Source organism: Rhinolophus ferrumequinum, chromosome 18, assembly GCF_004115265.2.
Source record: "Rhinolophus ferrumequinum isolate MPI-CBG mRhiFer1 chromosome 18, mRhiFer1_v1.p, whole genome shotgun sequence".
Taxonomy (NCBI): domain Eukaryota; kingdom Metazoa; phylum Chordata; class Mammalia; order Chiroptera; family Rhinolophidae; genus Rhinolophus; species Rhinolophus ferrumequinum.
In genome coordinates this window covers 39,807,190-39,831,268 of record NC_046301.1, presented here as the reverse complement: position 1 = coordinate 39,831,268, position 24,079 = coordinate 39,807,190, and the positions used below count along the sequence as shown (strand labels likewise).

Below are 24,079 nucleotides of genomic sequence, written 5' to 3'. Positions count from 1 at the left end.
AAACAGTTTATATCTTAAAATTCAGGAACAGGAAAGTGAAAAAAAATTCCTGAGAACGGGCAGGAATTCCCGCCTGGAAACCCTACTTGTGGGGCTCTGTGAGAGGCTGCAGGTAGAGGACATGGCAGCATGCCTGGGACCCAGTGAGCAATCAGAAAAAGGAAAATCAGTACTATCATGGAGAAGGGGTGGCAGGCTGGCACTGGAGCCCCATTTCTTTGCAGGCGGTCCCCACTGAGTGGCCCAACTCTCGTCTGCAAGGCCACACTGTCAGGTAACTATGGCCAGGGGTAATGGAAAAGGGCCACTCTTACTGCCCCAGTGGGGGTCCCTCACCCCGGGTGGTTGATTCACCCCATTTTCCAGCAGCCCACTCCCCTGGCAGACCCCCATCACCATGGGTTGGGGCCTTGGGAGTCTGCCTGTGGATCTTCTTAGTCACTGCCCCTGCTGCCCCCCTCTCCAGAGGAGACATGTCAGCAGTTGGCCCGGGAGACGTTGGAGGAGCTGGACTGGTGTCTGGAGCAGCTGGAGACCATGCAGACCTACCGCTCAGTCAGCGAGATGGCGTCCCACAAGGTGTGCGGGCCTGGGGCGGCAGGGTGGCGGGGCCAGTCTGTGAATAAAATAAGGCCTGTGGGGTAGGGCCAACCCCTGGGCGGCAGCTTTAAGACTTGTAGTTCCTATAGATTCTGACTTCTCCCAGGGCCCTGAGAGCCTGGTGTGTGTGCGTTCCCTATGGTCATCTATCCATAGGCGACCATCTCTTGGAGAGGGGTCCTATCCTTGTATGGTCAATAGGTGTGTATCCGTGGCTGTGGGTGTGTGTGGCTGTTGATTTTTTTGGCCATACATTTGCAGTGTGGGTCGGGGTGTGTTCCAATTGGTTCTGTCAAGAGTGGCATACAGATGTGTACTTATGGATGATGTGTCGGTGTGCACAGGCTATTCTGAGGGACTGTAAGTGCGTGGGGCTGTGCTGGAGGGATGTGTATGTCTACAGGTGTGAGTGGGTCCAGGTGCAAATGTGAGTGTGTGTGTGTGTGTGTGTGCGTGTGTGCACTTGCAGGGCTGCTGGGGAGGCTACAAGGGTTCCATGTGCAGCTGTGCAGGCTGTACACTGCACAATTCCAGGGGGCACTATGCAGAAAGCAGGCCGTGTGAATTGAATGATGCTTCCTGGAGTTATGCAGGATGGTGGCAGCCCCTGTGGAAGGATGCCTATCAGGAAATGAGTGTGCAGGTGGAGGAGTCAGTATTAGGGGGTGCATACGCCTATGGGTGGAGGGTTGTCGGAACATATAAGTCGGAGGGCGATTGTGTCCCTGCGGATGTGTTGAGCATCAGAGAATGTGACTGTTTCTCTGAATGTGGATGTGTGAGTGTATGTCTGTGATGGGTGTGTGTATGTTTAGTGTGTGTATGTGTGTGTGTATCTTCTCTTATGGATTTGTCAGGGTATGTTTGTGTCTAAGGCATCATGGGTATTTGTGTTTGTTTGAAAGTGTGTCTGTGGGTGTGTTGAGTATGTGTCTGTGTGGCTAGTGTCTGGGTGTTTGTCCTCGGTGTGTGTCTTCGTATCTGGGTGTGGGTCTGTGTTCTTAGAAAGGGTGTGTCTGCCTGTAAATGTGTTGCACATCAGAGTTGTGACTCTGTGTGTGTGTGTGTGTGTGTGTGTGGTCAGTGAGTGTCTGTGTGTTCGTGTATGTCAAGTGTCTGGTTGTGTTGGTGTGGAAGGTGTGTCTCAGAGTATGTGTCTGAGTGTGTGGAGCATCTGGGTGTGTCCATGGAGGAGGTATGTCCCCTCAAGGGGGTGTACGCCGCCCTGCCTATCCCAGCAGCCCTACCTGGGTCCCGGCCAAGGTCCGTGGGCTGCAATGCCCCTTTAACACCCCCCCCAGCACCGGCTGACATCACATGCAGCCTGCCAGTGCTGCAGTGAGCCAGCGTGCGTGCGCACACACACACACTCACACACACACACACACAGGCATATACACCTAGACCAGAGCCTCCAAAGCTGCCTCCTGGGACCCTCGCCCTGCCCCCACCCATGGGCAGGGGTCCCTGGCCACCTCCAGCTGCTGTAGCTGGGGGGCCTATAGGGGTCAGGGGCTGACAGACCATGTAACCAGGGCTGCCACTGGGAGCGCGGAGGGGAAGGGAGCCCCCAGCGCTGCTGGGCCGGCCCAGGCCCCTCCGCGGCTCCCCCTTCCATTGCCCACCTGCCCAGTACCCCACCCCCGCCCCAGAGGGTGGCTGTTAACCCCAGGACTCCCCAAGGCCAGCCTGTGTGTGCGGCAGCCCTGAGCAGGGCTAAGACTCCAAGATGCCCTTGGTGGATTTCTTCTGTGAGACCTGCTCCAAGCCGTGGCTGGTGGGCTGGTGGGACCAGGTAGGAGACCTCGGAGTGAAGGGTGGGCAGAAGACCAGGCTCTAGCCCTCTGACCTCTGACCCTTCAGCTGCCCCCAACCCCCTATCTGGAATTGTGTGTGCAGCTGTGCACATGTGTCGCCTGGAGATGAATGCTTATGACTGTGCCTCTGTATGTGGCCCAGGGCTGGGTGTAGATGGTGGGTAGCTGGGGGGGTCTCTGTCTGGGTGTGACCATCAGCGCACACATGTGTATGTCTTCAGTAGTTTGGGGCCACCTGACCATATGCTTGTTTGCCTGGGTTATGGCGTGGCCCTGTCTGAGATCATCTGGCTCTGATGGTGGTGGTGTGTGTTAGGCATATTTGTGAGCCCAGAACTGCGTGGTTTTGGGGGGGCATGTGACCCTCACTGTCTGTGACCACCGTATTATATAGGCCCCTTGATTTGTGTGTCTGAGGCAATGTAGAACTGGATAACACAGGAATCTGTGACTCAGTGTGTAGTTTGTGACTTTGGGTATGTGTGCGTCTCTTTCTGTGTACCCAGGGTCTCTGGGCAGCACTGGGAGGAGAGAGCACCCTGTCCTGGTGTGGGCCACATGGGCTCACCCTTCCTACCCAGCTTCCTTTCTGCCTCTCTGGACAGAGTCGGCTGGTGCTTTGGGGGTGCTTTGGAGGAGCTTGGGGGCGGGGAGCCAATGCCCTTTTTCCTCCTTGCACAATGTCACAGCAGACACTGTGTGAAGTGGCATGGAGGGACCAGGAAGGGCCCCCAAGCCTGGTTCTGGGTTTACTCTGTTCATCTGGTATCTGTCCACCCCTGAAGTTGGGGGAGAGGGGGCTATGATGGGAACCCCACTCCCCTGGGTGACTGAACTAGGATTTCCTCAGCTCACTATTGTCCTCTGCTCCAGCCAAGCCTTTTCTTCACCCAGAACTTGGGGACTGTGTTCTCTCCTTCAAACTGGGCTGGGGGCCAGGACTCCTAGGGAGTGGGGTCAATATCTGGGGAGACCCAGGCCAAGGGTAGCTCTGGGAAGGCAAGGGTTAAGGGGCATGTAGCCTGCCCCCCCTTTCCCCCAAGCTCAGCTGCTGGTTGGAAGGGGAGTTGCTAAGGAGACTCCCATCGCCATGGCAACGGGATTCTCCTGATACCCCATTGGTTCCCTGTTAGTCAGGAGCCCCTCCCTTCCACAGGTACCCCTCTGTCTCCTCCTTGGTGGTGAGAGAGGATGGGGAGGGGAGACCCCCCCTTCCTCAGGCAATGAGGGATGTGCTGAGTCCTGACTCCCCTAGATTGGGGACCACCATCCAGAGCTGGGAGGAGAGGAAGGGCTGACCCCTCCCCTCTAGCAGCCTGCTGGGGGCTCTGTTGGCTCAACAGAGAAGGAGGAGGGATTCATGGGGTCTTCAGAAATTTTTTGGGAGGAGCTGACTCTCGCATTCCTGTGTGACCCCATTATTCCTTCCTTCTTGCCTCTCTCACCTTAGTTCAAGAGGATGCTAAACCGTGAACTCACACACCTGTCAGAGATGAGCAGGTCAGGCAACCAGGTCTCTGAGTACATCTCCACCACATTCCTGGGTAAGTGAAGAGCAGCACATGGCAGGGGACACATGAGCTGGAAGGGTACAGCAGATTCCGGGTCCTATTGTCCACCTTTGCCCAAGGGACCCTGACTCTTAATTCCCCAAAGGTCAAAGTCACCACACTCAAGAGTCCCCATACTCATGATGCCCCCAAACTCAGTGGGACCCCATTTTCTATATAACCTCCACATTAAAAAAATTTCTCTAAACTGAAAAGCCCTTCTGAACTCAGTGGAACCCCAGTGGAACTCTCAAACTCAAGACCTCAAAAAATCCTCAAACTCAGATAGAATTCCTAAACTTTAAGATGCCTCCAGGCTGAAAAGCCCCCCAAAATTCAATAGAATCTGCAAACTTGGATTCCCCCAAATTCAGAAGACCCCCCAAAAAAACTCAGGAGAGATGCCCAATCTCAGTAGGGTTCTCAAACTTAAGGGAACCTCTGCCCCGAAGAGTCCATAAAAGACCCCAAAACTTTAAAAAACTTCTAAGCTTAAAAGTCTCCTAAATTCAATAGAATCCCCAAAGTTGTATGACCCCCCAAATTCAGTAGACTCTCCAAACTTAGATACCAAACTCAGTAGAATTTTTAAGCTTAAAAACCTGGAAGAGATTCTCCAAATTTAGGAGAATTTCCTAACTCAATTGAACCCCAGTACAGTAGAATACCCCAAATTTTTTGGAACCCTTAAGGTCATGGGAGCCTGCAATTCATCCTAACCTCTGAACTTAAGAGCCCAAGCTGAGGATAACCCTCACAAATTCAGGATAATTTCACCCTCATAATTTATCACCAAAGGTCCCCAAATTCAGGAGACTTACCTCCCCCAAGCTTAGGAGAGGTTTTGAGTTTCAAATGCTCCCGCTGGTAGGGGTGTGGCGCTGCAGAGTTCTGAGATCCAGCCAATGGGAGCACGGCATGCAAATGACCCCTATTAGGCCCTTTCATTGACTGGTGGGCCCCAGGTCACAATGCGTGGCCTTGGCTGGGCTCTGGAAGCCCTTGAAAGCTTAGGAAAAGGGCTGCTGGGCTGGCCCCCAGGCAAGCTGGTGTCACCAGCTAGGGGTGGAGGTCCATGGAGCCAGAGACCACACTTCCCTCCCTCCTCCCAGCGCTATCCACCCCCAGCAGCACTGTAGGTCATTATGGGGATGTTTTCACAGCCAGAGAAGCTTCCCTGACTATCTGGGACAGGCAGCAGCTCTCTGTAGCCTCCCCACCCCACTTCTTGGCTTCCCAAACCACCCCCCTGCCAAACCTGGCAATTGGACTGAGGCCACTCCATGGCTCCTGGCGGGCCCTGGGGTCCTCACTCCAGCTCACCACCTCTCAGAATTCCTGCCTCCCCTCTGGTTTCCAGCCTATGAGTAACCAACAGCATGACACCCAGAAGTGGTCTGCCCTCCCCAGCGAGACTTCCCAGAGTCAATGGGATGGGGACTGAGGGGCAAATGGAGTCTCTGTGGGGAAACTCATGCTTGCCTCTCCTCCATTTTCTGCAGACAAGCAGAATGAAGTAGAGATCCCATTACCCACGATGAAGGATGGAGACAAACAGCAAGCATCCTGGCAGAGACCCTCCCAGCAGCCCCCACCCCCTGGGCCGCAGTTCCAGCCCATGTCTCAGATCACAGGGGTAAAGAAGCTGACGCATAGCAGCAGCCTGACCGACTGCAGTATTCCCCGCTTTGGGGTGAAGACAGACCAAGAGGATCTCCTGGCCCAAGTGGGTGGGGCTCAGTGGGAGCTGGGCTGGAGAAAGACAGGGGTTTCCTGGGGCCCAAGGAAGGACTGGGCATTGGGTTAGCCTGAGATGAGGATTGGGGTGTACAGGTCCTACTGCTATCCGAAAATAGAGCGTTCCTATGAAACCTTTCATAAACCAAAACGGCGTAAAGCAAAGAAGCAGTTACCATTAATTTAAATGTCTTTATTTCGTTTACCACGATCAAAACACTTAATTACTTTCAGTTTTATGCTAAGTGTAACACCCTTAGAAGCTCTCGTAGGCTTTTCTGATACTGAGGACACATCTTGCTAATGGATACACAAAATAAATCTAGGTAAAACACAGATGCTCACAGACACAATTCAAAACTCTGGGGGCTGGAAGCTAAGATGCTGATTGTGGTTCAGGGGGAAGGAGCTTGGCGGGGCCACTCTTGCTGCTCAGGGTGCTGATGCCTCTACGAAGGCTGCCGCCAAACAAATGCTGAACACTGTTTTTGCCTTTTTTAAAAGCAAAAATCCTCTTTGGATTTCTTTCAGTTAGCAAAAACAGGTACTAGTGTAGGTCTTTTGTAAAAGCAAGTGGCATAACAAGAACTTTTGAAAAGTGCAGGACACCTGTACCTGCTTTCGGAGACCCCGGAGCAGGAGAGGAAGGAGCTAAGCAAGGAGGTGGTCTCAGCTGGAGTCCAGCCTCAGCCTGACCCCACAGGGAGCTCTGGAGTCGATCTCATCCTAAGGGAAGAGCACTGACCTCTGCACCCCGTGTCAGTCACTGGCTGGGGGCTGCCCCCAGGGTGGATGACATTGCCCCCTCTGTGTAGCTCCTGTAGGGGCAAAGGCAGTTTTCTGGAGAGTGGGGCAGCTGTGAGCCTCAGAAGCAACCGTCCCAGCAGCTGGGAGGTGAGTGCAGTGGCCAGTGAAGGGGATTTGGGCAGAATCCCAACAGTGTCCAGTATAGGCCAGACCTGGTTTTGGCTCCTGGCTCTTCCAAGAGACCTTAAGCCCAGGGGCTTCCACAGTGATTTGTACATTAGATGTGATGCACTGTCAGTGTGTCACTCAGCTGACATTTATTGTAACTCTCTGTGGACTAACACTGGCCAGTACTACATTGGGTCACCCAGTGTTTATTGAGCACCTTCTATGTGCTGGCACTGTTTTGGATCCTGGGAAGCCATGGAAAATTAGCCCATGTTTCTTTCTTCCCGCCGGTGCCCATGAGCAGTTTCGCTCAGAGACTGAGCTGTGCTTTTGGGTTCACATCCTGGCTTTGCCGGTTGTGAGCTGCAAGGTCTTGGGTAAGTCATGTCATTTCCCTGCCCCTGCCAAATGAGTGCCTATGTTCAATGCCTTAGTGCAATGCCTGGCACTAAACATTCAATAATAAGCATTCAGTAGATAGTCACTATGGTTGCTTTGTTATTTCCTGGCCCAGTAGGACCTGGGCAGTAAATTCTGTGCCATTAAGCATGCCACCTGCAGGATAAGCAATAATGGTGCTTACCTTCAGACCAGAGCTATGCTGGAAAGAATCTAGAGGGCCCTGGGCCTCACAGGCTCTTGATCTCTGGCCTCCATCTCCTCCAGGAACTGGAGAACCTGAACAAGTGGGGCCTGAACATCTTTCGAGTGTCAGATTATGCAGGGGGCCGTTCCCTCAGCTGCATCATGTATGCGATATTCCAGGTAGGGCGAGCTGAGTAGGGCAGGTGGAGGGCAGTGGGAGGGAGGGGCAGGGTGGGGAGCTAAGGGCCAGCAGGGTTCACCGCCTCTTCGCACCTGCCCTCAGGAACGGGACCTGCTGAAGAAGTTCCGCATCCCAGTGGACACAATGGTGACATACATGCTGACCCTGGAGGACCACTACCACCAGGATGTGGCCTACCACAACAGCTTGCACGCAGCCGATGTGCTCCAGTCCACCCATGTGCTGCTGGCAACACCTGCGCTGGACGTGAGCATTGTCTCCCCATCACTTTCTCTGACTGCCCATCTCCTGTCTCCTGCTTATCTCTCTGGCCCAGGGTCTCTCACCCTGTTCCTTTCTGATCTTTATCTTTCCTGACCCCTGTCTTTCTTCGCTACCCATCTCTCTCTCACCCTGTCTGACTCCCCATCTTTCTTACCCCAATGTCTCTCTGACCCCCTCTCTCTGCCTCCAGGCCGTGTTCACAGACCAGGAGATTCTCGCGGCCCTCTTTGCGGCTGCCATCCACGACGTGGACCACCCTGGGGTTTCCAACCAGTTCCTCATCAACACCAGTGAGTGGGCGGGGCCTGCAGGGCTGGAGGCAGGGCCTGCACTGCCCCTCCCTGCAGGGCAGCTCCGTGGGCGCTCCCGTCTCCTGACCGCCCGCCTGGGCCTGGGTTACAGATTCGGAACTGGCCCTCATGTACAACGACGAGTCGGTGCTGGAGAACCACCACCTGGCTGTGGGTTTCAAGCTGCTGCAGGAGGACAACTGCGACATCTTCCAGAACCTCAGCAAGCGCCAGCGGCAGAGCCTGCGCAAGATGGTCATCGACATGGTGGGCGGGGCAGGGGGCGGGTTCAGAGAGGGAAGGCTACCTTTGATGGGTGGTGCTTTGGGGAGGTCCGAGTCCCGGATGGAAAAGCCCGCGTCTTTTGGCGGGACTTGTGGGGACAGATTGTACCCAGTGAAAACTTGAGAGGCTCAGGTTGGTACAGCGGGTGATCGGCAGGGCTTAAGCGGCCCCTGTGGTGCCCTCTTCCCCCACAGGTGCTGGCCACGGACATGTCCAAGCACATGACCCTCCTGGCTGACCTGAAGACCATGGTGGAGACCAAGAAAGTGACCAGCTCGGGTGTCCTTCTGCTGGACAACTACTCTGACCGCATTCAGGTGCACCCCTCTCACATAAGGAGACTGGTCCCTCCCCTCCCCTCCCCCTTTCAGGTCTGGGTTGTCGCCCTTCTCTCAGCTTCCAGCTCCTTTCTTGCCCATCTTCCTGTCTGTTTTTCTCTCCCCTCCTATCATCCCCTTCCAACCCCCATCTCTCCTTCCCCTCTTCCCCACCACTTCTCCTCTCCCCCACCTCCCCCTCCCCTCTTCCCTCTATTTCCTCTGTCTCTCTCCATCTCCACCATACCTCTCCCTACCTCCTCTTTTTCCCTATCTCCTTCTGCCCTTTCCCCTATCAGCCCCTTCTTACCTCCCTTCTCCTCTCCCCCACTCATCTCCCTCTTTATTTCTCCATCTCTCTCCATCATCCCCCTGTTCCTTCTCCCTACTCTCCCTCTAAGAAGGGAGGTAAGGAAGCCTGAGGCCTCAGACGGGGACCGGGCATGGCCTCTGAAGGTACCCTGCCCCACACAGGTCTTGCGAAACATGGTGCACTGTGCAGACCTCAGCAACCCCACCAAGCCACTAGAGCTGTACCGACAGTGGACAGACCGCATCATGGCCGAGTTCTTCCAGCAAGGTGACCGTGAGCGTGAGCGAGGCATGGAGATCAGCCCCATGTGCGACAAGCACACAGCCTCGGTGGAGAAGTCTCAGGTACAGTTTTAGGTGCAAATGGAAGGGAACAGGGCTGGCCTCCCACCCCATCCTGTCCTGGAGCTTTCAGGCGGGGAGGTCCTGACCTGCCCCTCCACAAGGTCAAGTCTTTTCCGTCTTGATAGGAAATAGCAACATTTTGTCCTCCCCAGAACAACCAAATTGAGCCCCAGGGCACACAGAACTGTGTTCAGACTGCTCTAACTAATTTGTAGCAAGCACCATAGGATCAATAATAATACTTAGCTAAGTATTATTGATACATAGTATACATAGTATCAATAATAATACTTATGTTGATTTAGCTTCTGTTTCTGATATTGTGGCCTGGCCATTGATATTGTCCCTGATTTTTGGTGGATTTTGAAATTAGGTGAAATGACTTGTCTTCATCGTGAGCCTGTTTAATTTAACAAGAAGGGCAGGAATGCAATCTCGCAAAAGACTCAACATTGAAGTGTGAATGTAAGAGTTTCTCACCCTCTCCACTTCGAGTCTCCTCCTTGTGAGAGCCACCTTTCCTGTTTCAGTGTATATGCCCTTCTAGACGAGGGTTACCCAGCCTCAGCTCTGTTGACAGTTGGGGCCAAATCTTTCTCTGCAGTGGGGACCATCTTGAGCATTGTAGGGTGTTGAGTGGCACCCATGGCCTCTCCCACTAGATGCCAGGAGCACCTTCCCCTTCGAGGTATAACAACCAAAAATGTCTCCAGACACTTTCCAAATGTCCCCTAGGCCTGCAAGTCACCCCTCCGTCTCCCCACCCCCACCCCAGTTTTATAGTTTTATTATGTAGTTATTTTCACAGGCAACTTAATAGCAATGTTGAGTTTAGCTTTTTTAAAAATAAAAAGGTTATCTATATATATATTCACACATTTTATACAGCTTGCCTTTTCTTCTCAACAATAACTTGGAGATCTGTCCAAGTTATTGCACACAGATTTAGCTCTTCCTTTTTCACTACTATATAGTATTTCCACAGATGAAGATAGATAATGATTTGTGTAGTCATTCCCCTGTTATTAGACATTTAAGTGTTTAGGAGTTAGGAATTCACAGTGACTCAAACTAAAGTGTTTTTTTTTTTCTTTTATATAAGAAAAGTCTAGAGAAAAGGAATTGGGCTCTCTTTGGCTTCACAAAGTTGGCAGGCAGTCCAGAGCATTCAGTGTTTTCTTCTACGATCTGAAGCATGGGGCTTCTATCCCCTGAGAAGCCTCTTATGGTCACAGATACTGTTGAAGCTTTAGCCATTCTGGCTACATTCTAGGGAAGAACAGCATCTTCTATCTACAGGTGGTCTCATGGCCACCCTCTCTTTCCAAGGGAAGCTGGGAAATACAGGTTTCAGCTGGAAGCATTGTGTTCCCCAAGAAAAATCAAGATTCTGTCAATGAAAAGGTGGGAGAATGATATCAGGGTGTAGCCTGCTATGAACTTATTTCTAATTTCTCTTTGTTGTAAAAAATGCCGTAATGAATATCTGTGGAGTACATTTTTTGAAAACTTATTATTCTTTCTTTCTTACTGTGCAAGAGTTTTTCCAGGGTGGATCTGGACAAGCAAGCTTGCTGGGTCAAATGGTATCAGCATCTTTTCAATTTGATTAGATCCCGCAGTATTGTGGCGCCATCTGCACCACCGGGCCGGAGGTTTATATCTTCTTCCCCCTCTCTCAGGTGGGTTTCATCGACTATATTGTGCACCCGCTTTGGGAGACATGGGCTGACCTGGTCCATCCAGATGCCCAGGAGATCCTGGACACATTGGAGGACAACCGGGACTGGTACTACAGTGCCATTCAGCAGAGCCCGTCACCACCGCCTGAGGAGGAGCCCGGAGGGCCAGGCCACCCGTCTCCACACGATAAGTTCCAGTTTGAGCTGACGCTGGAGGAGGAAGAGGAGGAGGGGGCGGTGTCCTCCGCTCTGGGTGCATTTGAGGTGCAGGAATTGTCCACAACCCAGTATGCATTCCCACCTGATGAAGTGTTGGAGGTTGACGGCCAGGATACATCTGCAGAGGTGGAGGAGGTAGAGGAAATGTCCTTGACACAGCAAGCAGACAGTGTGGCTTCGGGCCAGGACGACTCCACATCCCCAGATGCATCCGTGGATCCCATAGGCTGCCGCAGCCCCCCTGAGAGCCTCCCTCGGCCTGCCTTGAGGACCCCGCCCACTCCAGAGGAGGCCCCGGGCCTCCTGGGCCTCCCCTCCATGGTGGCCGAGGTGGGGGCCCAGAAAGAGCATCAGGCTGCCAAGAGGGCGTGCTGTGCCTGCACAGGGACAACCAGCGAGGACCCACCCACACTCCCATCTCCTGGCGGGTGGGAGTCTGCTGGAGACCCTATCTGAGCCCCAGCCCCTACCCCCTTTTGCCCTCCCTGCCTCCTTTCACCGACATCACCCCCCAACTGCCTCCTCCACTGCCTCAAAGACTCTTGGGCCTCCTGAGAAAAAAGAAAACAGAAAAGTGGTTTTTTTTCTCTTTTCTTTTTTTCCCCTTTCCTCCCACCCCTACCCCCACCCACAGGACCTCTTTTTGGAGGTGGGGCCTGGGGAATAAGGGGCTGAGGTCCTGGAAGGGATTTTATTTTTCGAATTTTAATTGTTACATTTTTAAAAAAAGGAAAAAAAAAGAAAAAAAAACCAGGATGAAACACAGCAACTGTAGATGCTCCTGTTCCCGGCTCCCCTTGTCCATCTCCACCCCCGCCACCCCCCCAGGTCCCAGGCTCAGTCTTCCAGCCTCTTTGGGCTCTCTGTCTGGGCCCAAGCAGGCTTAGGGTCTCCCTCCAGGCTCTTCTGAGCTTTGAAGGGTTTCTAGAATCCAGCCAGAAATAGCCATTCTGGGCAGGGCTGGTGGGGGCGGTCACTGTGAGGAGCCCCAGCTCCAGCCCCTCTCAGGCTCACTGCCCTCCCACCCCCCCCCAGAAGTCTTCCACCTCATTTTGCACAAACCTGGCAATACTGACTCGGGGACAGGCACAGGGACGCTGTGAAGTTGAGGATGCTGGGAGGAGAGGGTGTGAGAGACATTTGCATTCACACCATCAGCCTAGGATCTGAGGTTTCAGGAGGGCCTGATCCCCCTCCACTTGCCACTCTCTTCCCCTTCCACTTTGGGTTCCGTTTGAATTTTCTCTGTTGCGGGGGGAATGGCTCTGAGCTGCACCCCCCTTCCAGCTGCTTCTCATCTTGTTTCTGCCTTAATGATTCCCATGGCCATAGGAGAGGGGGTTGCAGTGGCTCCTACCTGCACCTTGGTTGGGGTGGGGCCAGGCCCAGAGCCCCCATCCTGGGCACCCTCCAGCATCCTCCTGCTCCCCTCCCCAAGCCTTTGCCCTAGGAGGAAGCAATAATGGTGTACACCCACATTCCCTTTCTGGGCATCCCTTCCTACCCTGGCACCAAAGTCATTTCTCCTTTGTCCCCACTTTGCCAAGCCTTCCCCTCTCCTAGCTATTCCCCGAGCAATACGACAGACAGATGAAAGGCCATTTTTCTCCAAGCCATGGGGGAATGTTTGGAAGGAAAGACCCCCTTTTCTCCCCTCCTCTATGCCCCTTGGCCTGGTTCTGCGCAGCTGGGCAGGGCACGACCTCTCTCATTGCCCTCACCCCTCGAATTCTGAGCACACGGTACTGTAGCCTCCCCTGCCCCCAGCCTTCCATCTGTCTGTCTATCCCCCTGGGGAGTACCACCCGCTCCCACTCCCATGATGCTGTACAGGGTTCATTTTTGTAGTGAAAGTAGTTTCTGTCCTAGCCGGCAACCGGAGTGGGCCTTTTTTGTGTTTTTTGTTTTATTTTCTCTTTTTTTTTTCTTGTACATACTGTATGGTTGGTTTGTAAATTATTCTACAGAGGCAAAAAGGGAAAATAAACTTGCCCTTCCCCTGCTGACCCAGTCAGGGGGAGGAAGGATGGGGTCTCCCAGAGGGAGAGTTCCCATTCCTGCTGTATTATACAAACTGTACAATAGACCCCGAAAGGGTGGGCTTGATGCTGTTTGATGGGGAGTCGGTTCATCTGTGGGATGAGGGCTTGGCAGAGTCTGCCCCTCTCCCTGCCCCAGGGCCAGGTGGGACTGGCCTCCATTGAGATGGACCCCCCGACCCCCAATCAGGGCTCCTCTCTCCAGGGGGGAGCACAGGACCCCTGTGAGCTGCTCGAGTGTTGTCCACTTTGACGATAAATCAGTCGGTCTGTTGATCGATAATCAATCCTTTGATCTTGTCTCCAATTAAACCGAGGCTTTCACCAATCTTCCTGGCTGTTGTGGCTTCTTTTCTTACCTTGGTTGTCAAGATGTGCCTCTCCTGCTCTGTCAGCCTGGGTCTGGGGTGGCGGAGGTGGGGGGCTCTGTTCCAACCCCTCCCCAAGCAGATAGAACTTGAGGGGGCTGCAAGGAGCTTGGTGGAAGGCAGCCCCCAGGCCTGGGCCAGATTCTGGCACAGGGGACTACAGGTTGTAAAGTGAAGGTTGAGACTACAGTCTTGGGAGGCCAGCAGACCCAGGTAAACCTCGTTTGTCCCACACACAGCACACAACTCTTGGGTTCTTCTGGAATCTCAGGCACTCCTGGACACCTCCAGAGGCCTCATTGACGAGGCCTCCACCTGGCTGCCAGGTCATGATAAAAGGTCTCCGGTCAAATTCTGCCATGTAGACATTAAACTTGGTTCACAGGCACCAGAGAATTTACCCATGTAAGTTCCATGAACTCCCAGCATTCTGTCCAATTTGGTGTTGCAAACTATATGTTGCATGAAAACAAAACCAAGAAACAAACCTGAATTTTTTTTTAAGTTACTAATTTTTAAAAAAAATTTTATTGGGGAATAATGTTTTTTCCAGGAACCATCAGCTCCAAGTCAAGTCTTTCTCCTTCAATCTAGTTGTAGAGGGCGCAGCTCAGCTCCAAGTCCAGTTACAGTTTTCAGTCTTTAGTTGCAGGGGGCACAGCCCACCATCCCATGGGGGAATTGAACCAGCAACCTTGTTGTTAAGAAACCACTCTCTAACCAGCTGAGCCATCCAGTTGCCCCTCTAGCAGCTCAGCGGCAGCTCGTTGTCTTCAATCTAGTTGTGGAGGCTGCAGCTCACTGGCTGATGTGGCAATGGAACCAGCAACCCTGTTGTTAAGAGCTCACACTCTAACCAACTGAGCCATCCAGCCTCCCCTAAACCTGAATATTTTAAAGGCAGGGTTCTGTGTTGCTTTAGGCCTGTAAGCCTTACGGGTATCAGGCAAACTGAATCCTTCAAATGAATGACTGGCCACAGAACGGGCTTGGGATAGAAACTCTGTTTTTCTAACTTGCTCATAAAAGGTTGGGGAATGAGTGAGGCTCATATTTTAACCAATCCACATACTTGAATGCCGTTAATTTCGCCCATAGGAGCTCCTTTTTCCAACCTTTATAAGACTAATTAACAAGCTCCAGATCTCACCAATCAAAGGGTGCTGACATTTATTATGCTAATGGATGAAACTTCCCATGTGGAAAAAGACGGATAGCAGAAGTATTTGTGATTCGGGCTTTCAGAGTCAAATACTGGTTGCCTCTGGGGGTTAATAAAGACAAATACATACACAGTGCTTAACCTTTTTACTGCATTAATTGATTTCAAGTTTGTTCTCCAAAATGTGTCAAAAATCCACAGGAAATAATTACAGTATTTATATTTTTAAGTAAATACAGTCAAGGTGCTACATTTTATTAAAATAAATGATTAAAGTATAAAAATTTCCTATTGTTATTCATTCTTGAAAACCACAAAAATATAGAAAAATATACATCTACTTTCCTAAACTTCCTTTCTGGAACACTGAGCTTGTGGAGTAAAGTAACACTACAGTCAGAGGCATGAAAATATCATTCGACTACAGCCGGACATTGCAGTGAAAATGTTCAGCAGTTAAGCAAAGTGATATCAGTAGATGTATGTTCACAGCGTATGTGTTCTGAAAATGAGGGTAGCTTCCTTGCATCTAACGAAATGTCAGCCCACCTCGTCTGCCATCTTTCACTAGGGTCAGGGAATAGTTTGGATCCCAGCTCTTAGCTACATGCCCTTGGGTGTGACTTCTCTGACCTTCAGTTGTCTCATCTGTAAAATGGGATTACAAAAATCTCAGACTTACAAGGTCAGTCTCGAGCAGGGCTAGCCAGTGAAACTATGAGGGGGATGTTCTATGTCTGCGCTGTCTAACATGGTAGCCACTAACCACATGTGGCTACTAAGCACTGTCTACTGAAAAATAATACTGAGTAGATGTTTCATCACCTAAAAGCATTTATTCGGAAAAAAGAAAAGGTTGCAACCCACTGCATGCAGACATGGCAAGCTATATGCACACTCCGTCCAGTCCACGTGCCAAGATGGAGGGGTATTTATATAAAGGGAAAGGAAGTTAATGGAAAGAGAAGTTAGAGCTCTAGAGCTTTATTATAAACAGAGTTCTTCCTGTAAAGTTCTTGCATGTGGGGTTCTTGCGATTATGCAGAGCATGAGAATTTACATAAGCCCTAGCTCCGCCCATTGGCCCTCCTGACTGATTCTGTTTGCTTCAAGTCCCAGTTCAACTTTATCATTTCCCGCTTTTGATCGCAATCTCTCTCCAAAAGCATCTCTGATCAACAGTCAGATCTTCCGACTTCAGTCTTTTTATCCCTTGATATCAGGAAGGACCTCTTCTGGGTGTCCTCGCTCACATCAGAGGGAAAGTGCTTGGATCGGGAACAGCTCATGTTGAGGTTTAACAGGCAACAGGTGCAGAACTTAATAATAAGAAGAATTCAAAACAGAATTAGAACAACATAACAACTTATTCTACATGATGAATTTAAACCAGGCGCTCAAGCCTGTAGATAATGAAACAAAGACCATCATTATCTTAGATCAAAGTTCTTGATGACAAATTCAACAACCAGAAATTTCCCCCCTTTCACAATAGCTTAGGAAATGTCAGCAAGGGCACATTCCTTCCAAGCAAAAGAGAAAGATGAAATAAGAATGGATAGTAAGAAAAGAGTTGTACAGGCCTGATTCCGTCATTTTGGCAATTCATCTCCTTCAGAGGTCACCCGCTTTAATTTTGATAGTTTTAGTTTCAGGTCACCAGACTGTGCAGTTCCAGTCAGGGGTGGGTGCCTTCTTTAGGTGACACATGATTGTAATCAAGAGTCTACACCCCGGAGTTAGCAGCACAGAGGTTAGTCAACAGTACCTGATAGAGGCCCTTCCAGCAAGGCTGGAGGGAATCTTTTTTGAGGTGTCTTTTTCAGTGAACGAAGTCTCCAGGTTGAGTTTTTCATTTTCCTGGAGTGCACTGTGAAAAGATTGTTCTATCAAAGCATGATGATTGTTAATAGAAGCAATTAAGCTTCTATTGACATATGTCTCCTTTTACCAACTATGGATCAAGAGAGGCAGGAGACAAATACATGGGGCATCCTGTAATTATCTCGAAAGATAAAAGCTTATGTGTCCCAAAGGGGGTAGACCTGAGAGCTAAAAGGACTAATAGCAATGCTTTAGGCCAAAGTATTTGAAGAGTTTCTACTAATTTTGCTACTTGAATCTTAATAATGCCATTAGTACATTCAACTAAACCTGAAGATTGAGGGTGGTAAGCACAGTGAAAATGTTGTAGAACTGGCCAAATAGCAGATTTGTTGTAGCAACTGACCAGTGAAATCGGTTCCTCCCTCACTGTGGAGCTCGAGAGGCATTCCCAAGTAGGAATAATCTCATAGGACTTTAGCTTGTCTACAATGGAGCACTTCAGTCCAGTGAGAACACATACATATCATGACTAAAACATATGTATATCCATGAGATGAGGGAAGTTGTATAAAATCTATTTGTCAAACCTCAAGTTGTCTGTTAGGCCATTTAAACTGTCCAGGGGCAATGCGAACAGGCTCCCCTGGGTTGTACTTTGCACAGCTAGGACACCAGATAGGCGCTTTTTGCAGCCTTGTTAATATCTCCCCACCAATGTTGATTCATAAATGCTATCATTTTGACAGTGGGCCAATGGTTTAATGCATATACAGTAGTCAGGAGTGAAAATTTTAGTTTCTGGTAGGACTGGGTTGTTACTCTGGGTCTGTCCGAACCAGAGCTTTCTCTTCTAATCAAACCAGCAATTATTGAATTTCCAATCTTGTTTTTTTCTTTTTCCCCAAAGCCAATTGTTGGCTTTCTCTGGCCAGTTTTTCTAAGTTATCAACTAGAGAAATATCCCTTTGGACCGTGACAGAGGTTTTGACTGTAGCCGATGCCTTAAAGGCAGCCTTCTTAGCTGAAATGTCAGCCAGGTGATTTCCTTTAGCTTCCAGGGAGTCAGTTTAGAATATCCTGGAATCTTAATAAGCATCAGGTAAAATATAGTATCCAATAATTCCTGAACATATGGGCAATTTTTAATTTTATCTCCATTGGAAGTAAGGAAACCACATTGTTTCCATTAACATTCCAAAGTCATGTAACATCTACTGTCAGTATAAATGTTGACAGTTTTACCCTTTGCTGAAATGCAAGCTCTAGTGAGGGCATATAATTCAGCCTGCTGTGCTGAAGTGGCTGAAAGCAAAGATGCTGCCTCACTAACTTCAGAAGTGGTAACAATAGCATAAATAGCACCACCATTTACATTTTTTAAATATGAACCATATGTAATCCCTGAGAGATCAGCTTTACCGAGAGGAGTCTCCTGCAAATCATCAGGAGTCAGGAGTCAGGAGTCAGGAGGGGATCCGTCAGTCTCAGAAGGGAGACTGAGGATTAAGGTTATTACAACGTGAAGGAGTTATACAGAAAGCAGTTAACAAAAGGATTTCATAGGAAGTAAGGGGACTAACTGAAAGATGTTGGTTAGGAGGCTGCTTAGAAGGCTGACAGCGTCTGAAATGCTTAAACAGCAATCCCTTTTCCAGAGTCCCAGTTCTTTGCAATAATGGCAAAAGTTTGAAGTCTTTCAGTTTCACACAGGGCCTCTCATTTGCTGAGTCTGAAAATTAAAAATCTTGGCAATCTTACTTCTAGGTGGCTCATCTAGAGTATGGGCAAGCTGATTGTCCCAATTAACCAAATTTAGGGTGGGCATGGTCCCCCATTCCATCCTGGTTCTCTTAACTAGGAGGGAAAGATCTCTGCAGCCCATTAACAAACATAGAATTTGTGGGGACAGAGCCCCAGAAAGCACTTTCCAGGCTCTCGGCCTCACATAGAAAGGTGCTGGCTCAGGTAGTAAATGGCCATCAACTGTGATTGGATGGCCATCAGCTGTGGCTAGTTGGCCGTCAGCTGTAATCAGTGAGCCATTGGCCACTAATATAACTGCTGTGGCTACGCTAGCAGAAAAATGGGAGCTAGTAAGCAGATGGTGGCTGAGCCTACAAGCGGTACAGTGAGGGTTGCGAATAGTGTGGCTCCTGCTTCCTGTGTCTCCAACCCAGCCACCAGTGAGAATATAGTAATATGACTCCCCTACCTATGGCTCCGTGGGTGTTCCTTTTTGGCCTCACCATATCCTGCGTTCTTGTGTGGGGAGCGGGACCAGAGACCCTGTATGCCGCCCCGCATGACAAATGGCGCAGCGAGCAGGGTCTCCCGCACGACAGAATTAAAAGTTACCCAAGTGGCATCAACATCTGACGACCAGAATTTTCCTTAAAAACGACCTGAAGTCTATTATAATAGTCATAAACAGATTCGTCAGACCTTTGTGAGCAAGTCTGAATTTTGCTCCAATCAACGGGCTTTGGGAAAGCCTTGGGAGTTACTTGGTTTAGCTTTCGAGCAAGTTCTCTAGCTTCTTCCACCAAATTGGAAGTTTGCTTTTCTAAGTTCGTTTTAAAATGCTCCCATCCAGCAATTCTTAGCCTGGTCTTTACCAACTAACATATGGATTAGCTGATACAAATCAGAAAGCTCAGGTTGATAGGCCTGAATAATAATATAAAATTCCTCAAGCACACTTGTCAAGATGCTCAGTCACCTTAAGGAATTCCTTTACAATGGCTTGTAATTCAGATTTAGTCCAGAGGACATATGAAACTTAGGGTTAGGATATCCAGAGGGGGGGTTAATTTTAAATGGAAAAGTACTGAGAAGTTCAGAGGGGAAAAAAACAGGAGAGGATTCAAGGAAAAATGGCACTGAAAGCGGAACCAAAGGTAAGGAAGGCAGTGGTGGAAGGCAAGATGATGTCGGAGGTGGAGCGTGAGGCAAAGGAGTTTGGGGAAGAAGCACTTGCACAAACTGGAGAATAAATCTGAGGCAAAGTCTGCGTAGAAGGATAGGGTGGACCTAAAGATGGAACCTGAGACAATGGAGTCGTGAGGGAAGGGCAAGACAGTGCTGCAGAGGAAGAACACGTGACTTCTGATGCCATTCTCTCTTTTTATTTATTTTTATTTATTTATTTTTTTTAGCATAAACACATATATTCACTAACCAAAGGGACGATCTTAATTAAACCAACACTTGGAAATAGTTGCATGTAAAATGTTTATGATAAAGATAACTGAATACAGAGATGGAAAAAAAAATAAAAAGCACAGAGAGATTTGCTCATTGAACTGAGCCTCTTTACTCGAGCAGCTAATTCCTGTCCAGAAGGATGATGGAATTTTTACTCTACTTTTTCATAGACCCGAGTACAGTTCACATTGTTCATGACGCATTCCACCATTAGTTTCCCATTTTCCACTCTTCTTGTTATTGTGCTTTCCTTGCCATCCCATTCCTGATGTTGCACCAATGCGCCGTTGACAAAATTGCACACAGTCTGAGTTTTCCTGCCATCAGCTGTAGTCTCTTCAAACTTCTCTCCCAGGTTACATGAAAACTGCGTTGTTTTCAACGTGCTCTCAGTTTTTATGGTGAGGTGTTTGCCGTCAGAGGTGATGACACAGTCTGGTTTGGCCATGGCGCCCATTTTTCGCAGAGCCATTCTTACTCCTAATTCCTTCATGTACTCATCAAAGCCTTTGCTCTCCACCAAGCGCCATCTTCCTACCAGTTGCTGAATGGAGGCCATGGTGGGCCAGGCAGCGTGCGGGTCGAGAGGAGCAGAGTGCGGCGTGGAGAGCTTGGCTCCATTCTCTCTTTTTAAATGTTCAGTAGCCTTTGTTAATTTCAAGACTTTATTTTGCAAAGAGGCAAATTCAGATTCTTGGTCTCATTTGGAAGCCTCAAAATACCATTCAAAATAGACATTCCACTCAGTTTTACCAATTTTAGCGCTATTATTGTCCTATTTAGTTTTAAGAAAATCAAGTTTAGGAATCTTGAAAGTTCCCCACAGTGGCCACTGATTTTCTGAATTACTTTTAGTCAGATTTGTCCATTTAGTTAAATATGCATGTGAAAATTGACCGCGGCTTTTAACCATGTACTCAGCAGGTGTCCCTGATAAACGAGGTACGGTCTTAAAATATTTAGATGGGGGCCAGCCCGGTGGCTCAGGTGGTTAGAGCTACATGCTCCTAACTCCGAAGGCTGCCAGATCGATTCCCACATGGGCCAATGGGCTCTCAACCACAAGGTTGCCAGTTCGATTCCTCGAGTCCCGTAAGGGATGGTGGGCAACCCCCCCTGCAACTAAAATTGAACAGGGTACCTTGAGCTGAGCTGCCGCTGAGCTCCCGGATGGCTCAGTTGGTTGGAGTGCGTCCTCTCAACCACAACGTTGCCGGTTCGACTCCCGCAAGGGATGGTGGGCTGTGCCCCCTGCAACTAGAAAACGGCAACTAGAAAACGGCAACTGGACCTGGAGCTGAGCTGCGCCCTCCACAACTAAGACTGAAAGGACAACAACTTGACTTGGAAAAAAGGCCTGGAAGTACACACTGTTCCCCAATAAAATCCTGTTCCCCTTCCCCAATAAAATCTTAAAAAAAAAAAATATTTAGATGGTGAGATCCTGTGGGGACAGAGCCAGGAGTGCAGTTTCCAGGCTCTCACGTGGAAAGATGCTCACTCAGGTAGTAAATGGCCATCAACTTTGATTGGATGGCCATCAGCTGTGGCTGGTTGGCCGTCAGCTGTAACCAGTGAGACATTGGCCACTAATATAACTGCTGTGGCTACGCTAGCAGAAAATGGCTGAGCCTCCAAGCGGCGCAGTGAGCGTTGAGAATTGTGTGGCTCCTGTTTCCTGTTTTTCCAACCCAGCCACCAGCGGGAATATAGTGGTATGACTCCCCTACCTATGGCTCCATGGGTGTTCTTTTTCGGCCTCACCATGTCCTGCGTTCTTATGTGGGGAGCCGGAGCAGAGACCCCGCAGACCCTGCAGGCAGCCCCGTATGACAAATGGTGCAGCGAGCAGGGTCCCCCGCATGACAAATGGCACAGCGAGCAGGGTATGGTGCTGGCCAAAGCTCTTCGAAGGGTGGTGGAGCAGTTTGTGCGTATGAACACTTAGTCTCAGGAAGACCAGGAGGAGCAGCTGCTGGAGAGCTGGACCCCCGTGGAGGAGTGGAAAGCCGTGGACGGTTCCCCAACCAGCAGAGGCCGGAGAAAGCGAAGGTCATTGCGGCCCTGTGGGCTGGAAAGTGCTTGCTGAGGCAGCCCGGATGCAGGACTTGTAGTCCCAGGAGGAAACACTTGCTGAGTCCTCCTTGGAAGATGAGGGTGAAGTCAAGGTCATCCCTCACCCCCAGAACAGCCCTGGCGAATGACTATGGACTATGGGGAATTGCCTTCCATCCCTAATTTAATGGACAGCTTGACTGTTTGGGAACATACCACCGTGTAGTGGAACTGGCGGATGTTTGCTTTCGTGTCTTGACCGGCCATCATTGAGAATATATAAGCACCTTGACTGTGAGCCGCTGTTGTTCCAGCACGGTACCCTGAGAAGCGCAGAGAGAGTGGCAGTGCCCTGAGAACCCTGGCTGAGCCCAGAAAGTCTGGCTATGCCCAGAGAGAGTGGCAGTGCCCTGAGAGCCCTGGCTGAGTTCAGGAAGTCTGGCTGAGCCCAGAGAGAGTGGCAGTGCTCTGAGAGGCCCTCGCTGTGCCGGGGGAGACTAGTGGTACCCTAAGAAGTCCAGGAAGTCTGGCTGTGCCCAGAAGTACTGGTTGTGCCCTGAGAAACCCTGGCTGTGTCCGGGGAGACTGGTGGTACCCTAAGAAGCCCAGGAAGTCTGGCTGTGCCCAGAAGTACTGGTGGTGCCCTGAGAAACCCTGGCTGTGACCAGAGAGCTTGGCTGTGTCCAGGAAATAGCATTCACCTCAGGCTCCTCGCACAGGGCCCCTCGCGGAAGACGCTTGTCGCGTAGATTGTGAGGCGAGAGCCTGTAGGGGTGGAGTGTGGGAACAGAGCCCCAAAAAGCAGTTTCCAGGCTCTCGGCCTCACATAGAAAGGTGCTGGCTCAGGTAGTAAATGGCCATCGACTGTGATCAAATGGCCGTCAGCTGTAACCAGTGAACCATTGGGCACTAATATAACTGCCGTGACTAGGCTAGCGAAAAATGGGGGCTAGCAAGAAGATGGTGGCTGAGCCTCCAAGCAGCGCAGTGAGGGTTGAGAATTGTGTGGCTCCTGCTTCCTGTTTTTCCAACCCAGCCGCCAGCGACAATATAGTGGTATGACTCCCCTACCTATGGCTCCGTGGGTGTTCCTTTTTGGCCTCACCGTGTCCTGCGTTCTTATGTGGGGAGCGGGACCAGAGACCCTGCATGACACCCCGCATGACAAATGGCGCAGGGAGCAGGGTACGGTGTCGGCCAAAGCTCTCCGAAGGGCAGTGGAGCAGTTTGTGCGTATGAACACTCAGTCTCAGGAAGACCAGGAGGAGCAGCTGCTGGAGAGCTGGAACCCCACCCCATGGAGGGGTGGGAAGACATGGACGGTTCCCCAACCAGCAGAGGCCAGAGAAAGCGAAGGTCATTGTGGCCCTGTGGGCTGGGAAGTGCTTGCTGAGGCCCTCACCCCCAGGTTGGGGAGGACTTGGAGCCCTCGCCCTGCGGAGAGGGCACACATTGTGAGGCTAACGCAGAGCCCTGGCGAATGACTATGGACTATGGGTAATGGGCTCCATCCCTGATTTAATGGACCACTTGACTGTTTGCTTGGGAACATACCACCATGTAGTGGAACTGGCGGATGTTTGCTTTTGTGTCTTGACTGGCTGCCATCGAGAATATGTGAGCACCTTGACTGTGAGTCGCTGTTGTTCCAGCACGGTACCCTGAGAGGCCCAGAAAGAGTGGCAGTGCCCTGAGAACTCTGGCTGAGTCCAGGAAGTCTGGCTGTGCCCAGAGAATGGCGGTGCCCTGAGAGGCCCTGGCTGTGCCCAGGGAGACTGGTGATACCCTAAGAAGCCCAGGAAGTCTGGCTGTGCCCAGAAGGACTGATGGTACCCTGAGAAACCCTGGCTGTGCCCAGAGAGAATGGCAGTGCCCTGAGAGGCCCTGGCTGTACCCAGGGAGACTTGTGGTACCCTAAGAAGCCCAGGACGTCTGGCTGTGCCCAGAAGGACTGGTGGTGCCCTGAGAAACCCTGGCTGTGACCAGAGAGCCTGGCTGTGTCCAGGATATTGCATTCACCTCCAGACTCCTCGCACTGGGCCCCTCACGGAAGACACTTGTCGCATAGATTGTGAGGCGAGACCCTATGGGGGGGAGTGTGGGGACAGAGCCAGGAGTGCAGTTTCCAGGCTCTCAGCCTCAAGTGAAAAGGTGCTGGCTCAGGTAGTAAACGGCCATTAATTGTGATTGGATGGCCATCAGCTGTAACCAGTGAGCCACTGGCCACTAATATAACTGCTGTGGCTATGCTAGCTGCAAATGGGGGCTAGCAAGAAGATGGTGGCTGAGCTAGCAAGCGCGGAT

General features: G+C 50.6%; 2 protein-coding genes across 7 annotated transcripts in view; one reads left to right on the top strand and one right to left on the bottom strand.

Annotated features, from left to right (window-relative positions):
* Positions 1-13,565, top strand: part of PDE4A (phosphodiesterase 4A) — a 37,763-nt gene extending 24,198 nt beyond the window's left edge. For 2 of the 6 annotated variants that reach the window (XM_033133887.1, XM_033133888.1), the window contains 11 exons: positions 225-274; positions 467-579; positions 3,868-3,961; positions 5,470-5,693; positions 7,286-7,384; positions 7,488-7,652; positions 7,861-7,960; positions 8,073-8,227; positions 8,440-8,562; positions 9,037-9,219; positions 10,902-13,565. In XM_033133887.1, the coding sequence (XP_032989778.1) occupies positions 225-274; positions 467-579; positions 3,868-3,961; positions 5,470-5,693; positions 7,286-7,384; positions 7,488-7,652; positions 7,861-7,960; positions 8,073-8,227; positions 8,440-8,562; positions 9,037-9,219; positions 10,902-11,576 (1,981 nt within the window). In that variant the 3' untranslated portion in view covers positions 11,577-13,565. Of the gene's footprint in view, positions 1-224; positions 275-466; positions 580-1,957; positions 2,396-3,867; positions 3,962-5,469; positions 5,694-7,285; positions 7,385-7,487; positions 7,653-7,860; positions 7,961-8,072; positions 8,228-8,439; positions 8,563-9,036; positions 9,220-10,901 lie in introns of those variants that run through there. The other 4 variants (XM_033133889.1, XM_033133891.1, XM_033133893.1 and 1 more) reach the window with 4 other exon arrangements.
* A 6,163-nt stretch (positions 13,566-19,728) lies between these two features.
* On the bottom strand, positions 19,729-20,294 carry LOC117038095 (fatty acid-binding protein 5-like). Its single transcript, XM_033134741.1, has one exon. It carries the CDS (start codon positions 20,277-20,279, stop codon positions 19,872-19,874), a length of 408 nt encoding a protein of 135 aa, XP_032990632.1. The 5' UTR covers positions 20,280-20,294; the 3' UTR covers positions 19,729-19,871.
* Positions 20,295-24,079: the final 3,785 nt, after the last annotated feature.

Bases quoted from the DNA above. Each gene is read 5' to 3' on its own strand.
- LOC117038095 (XM_033134741.1), bottom strand. From the start codon at position 20,279: ATGGCCTCCATTCAGCAACTGGTAGGAAGATGGCGCTTGGTGGAGAGC.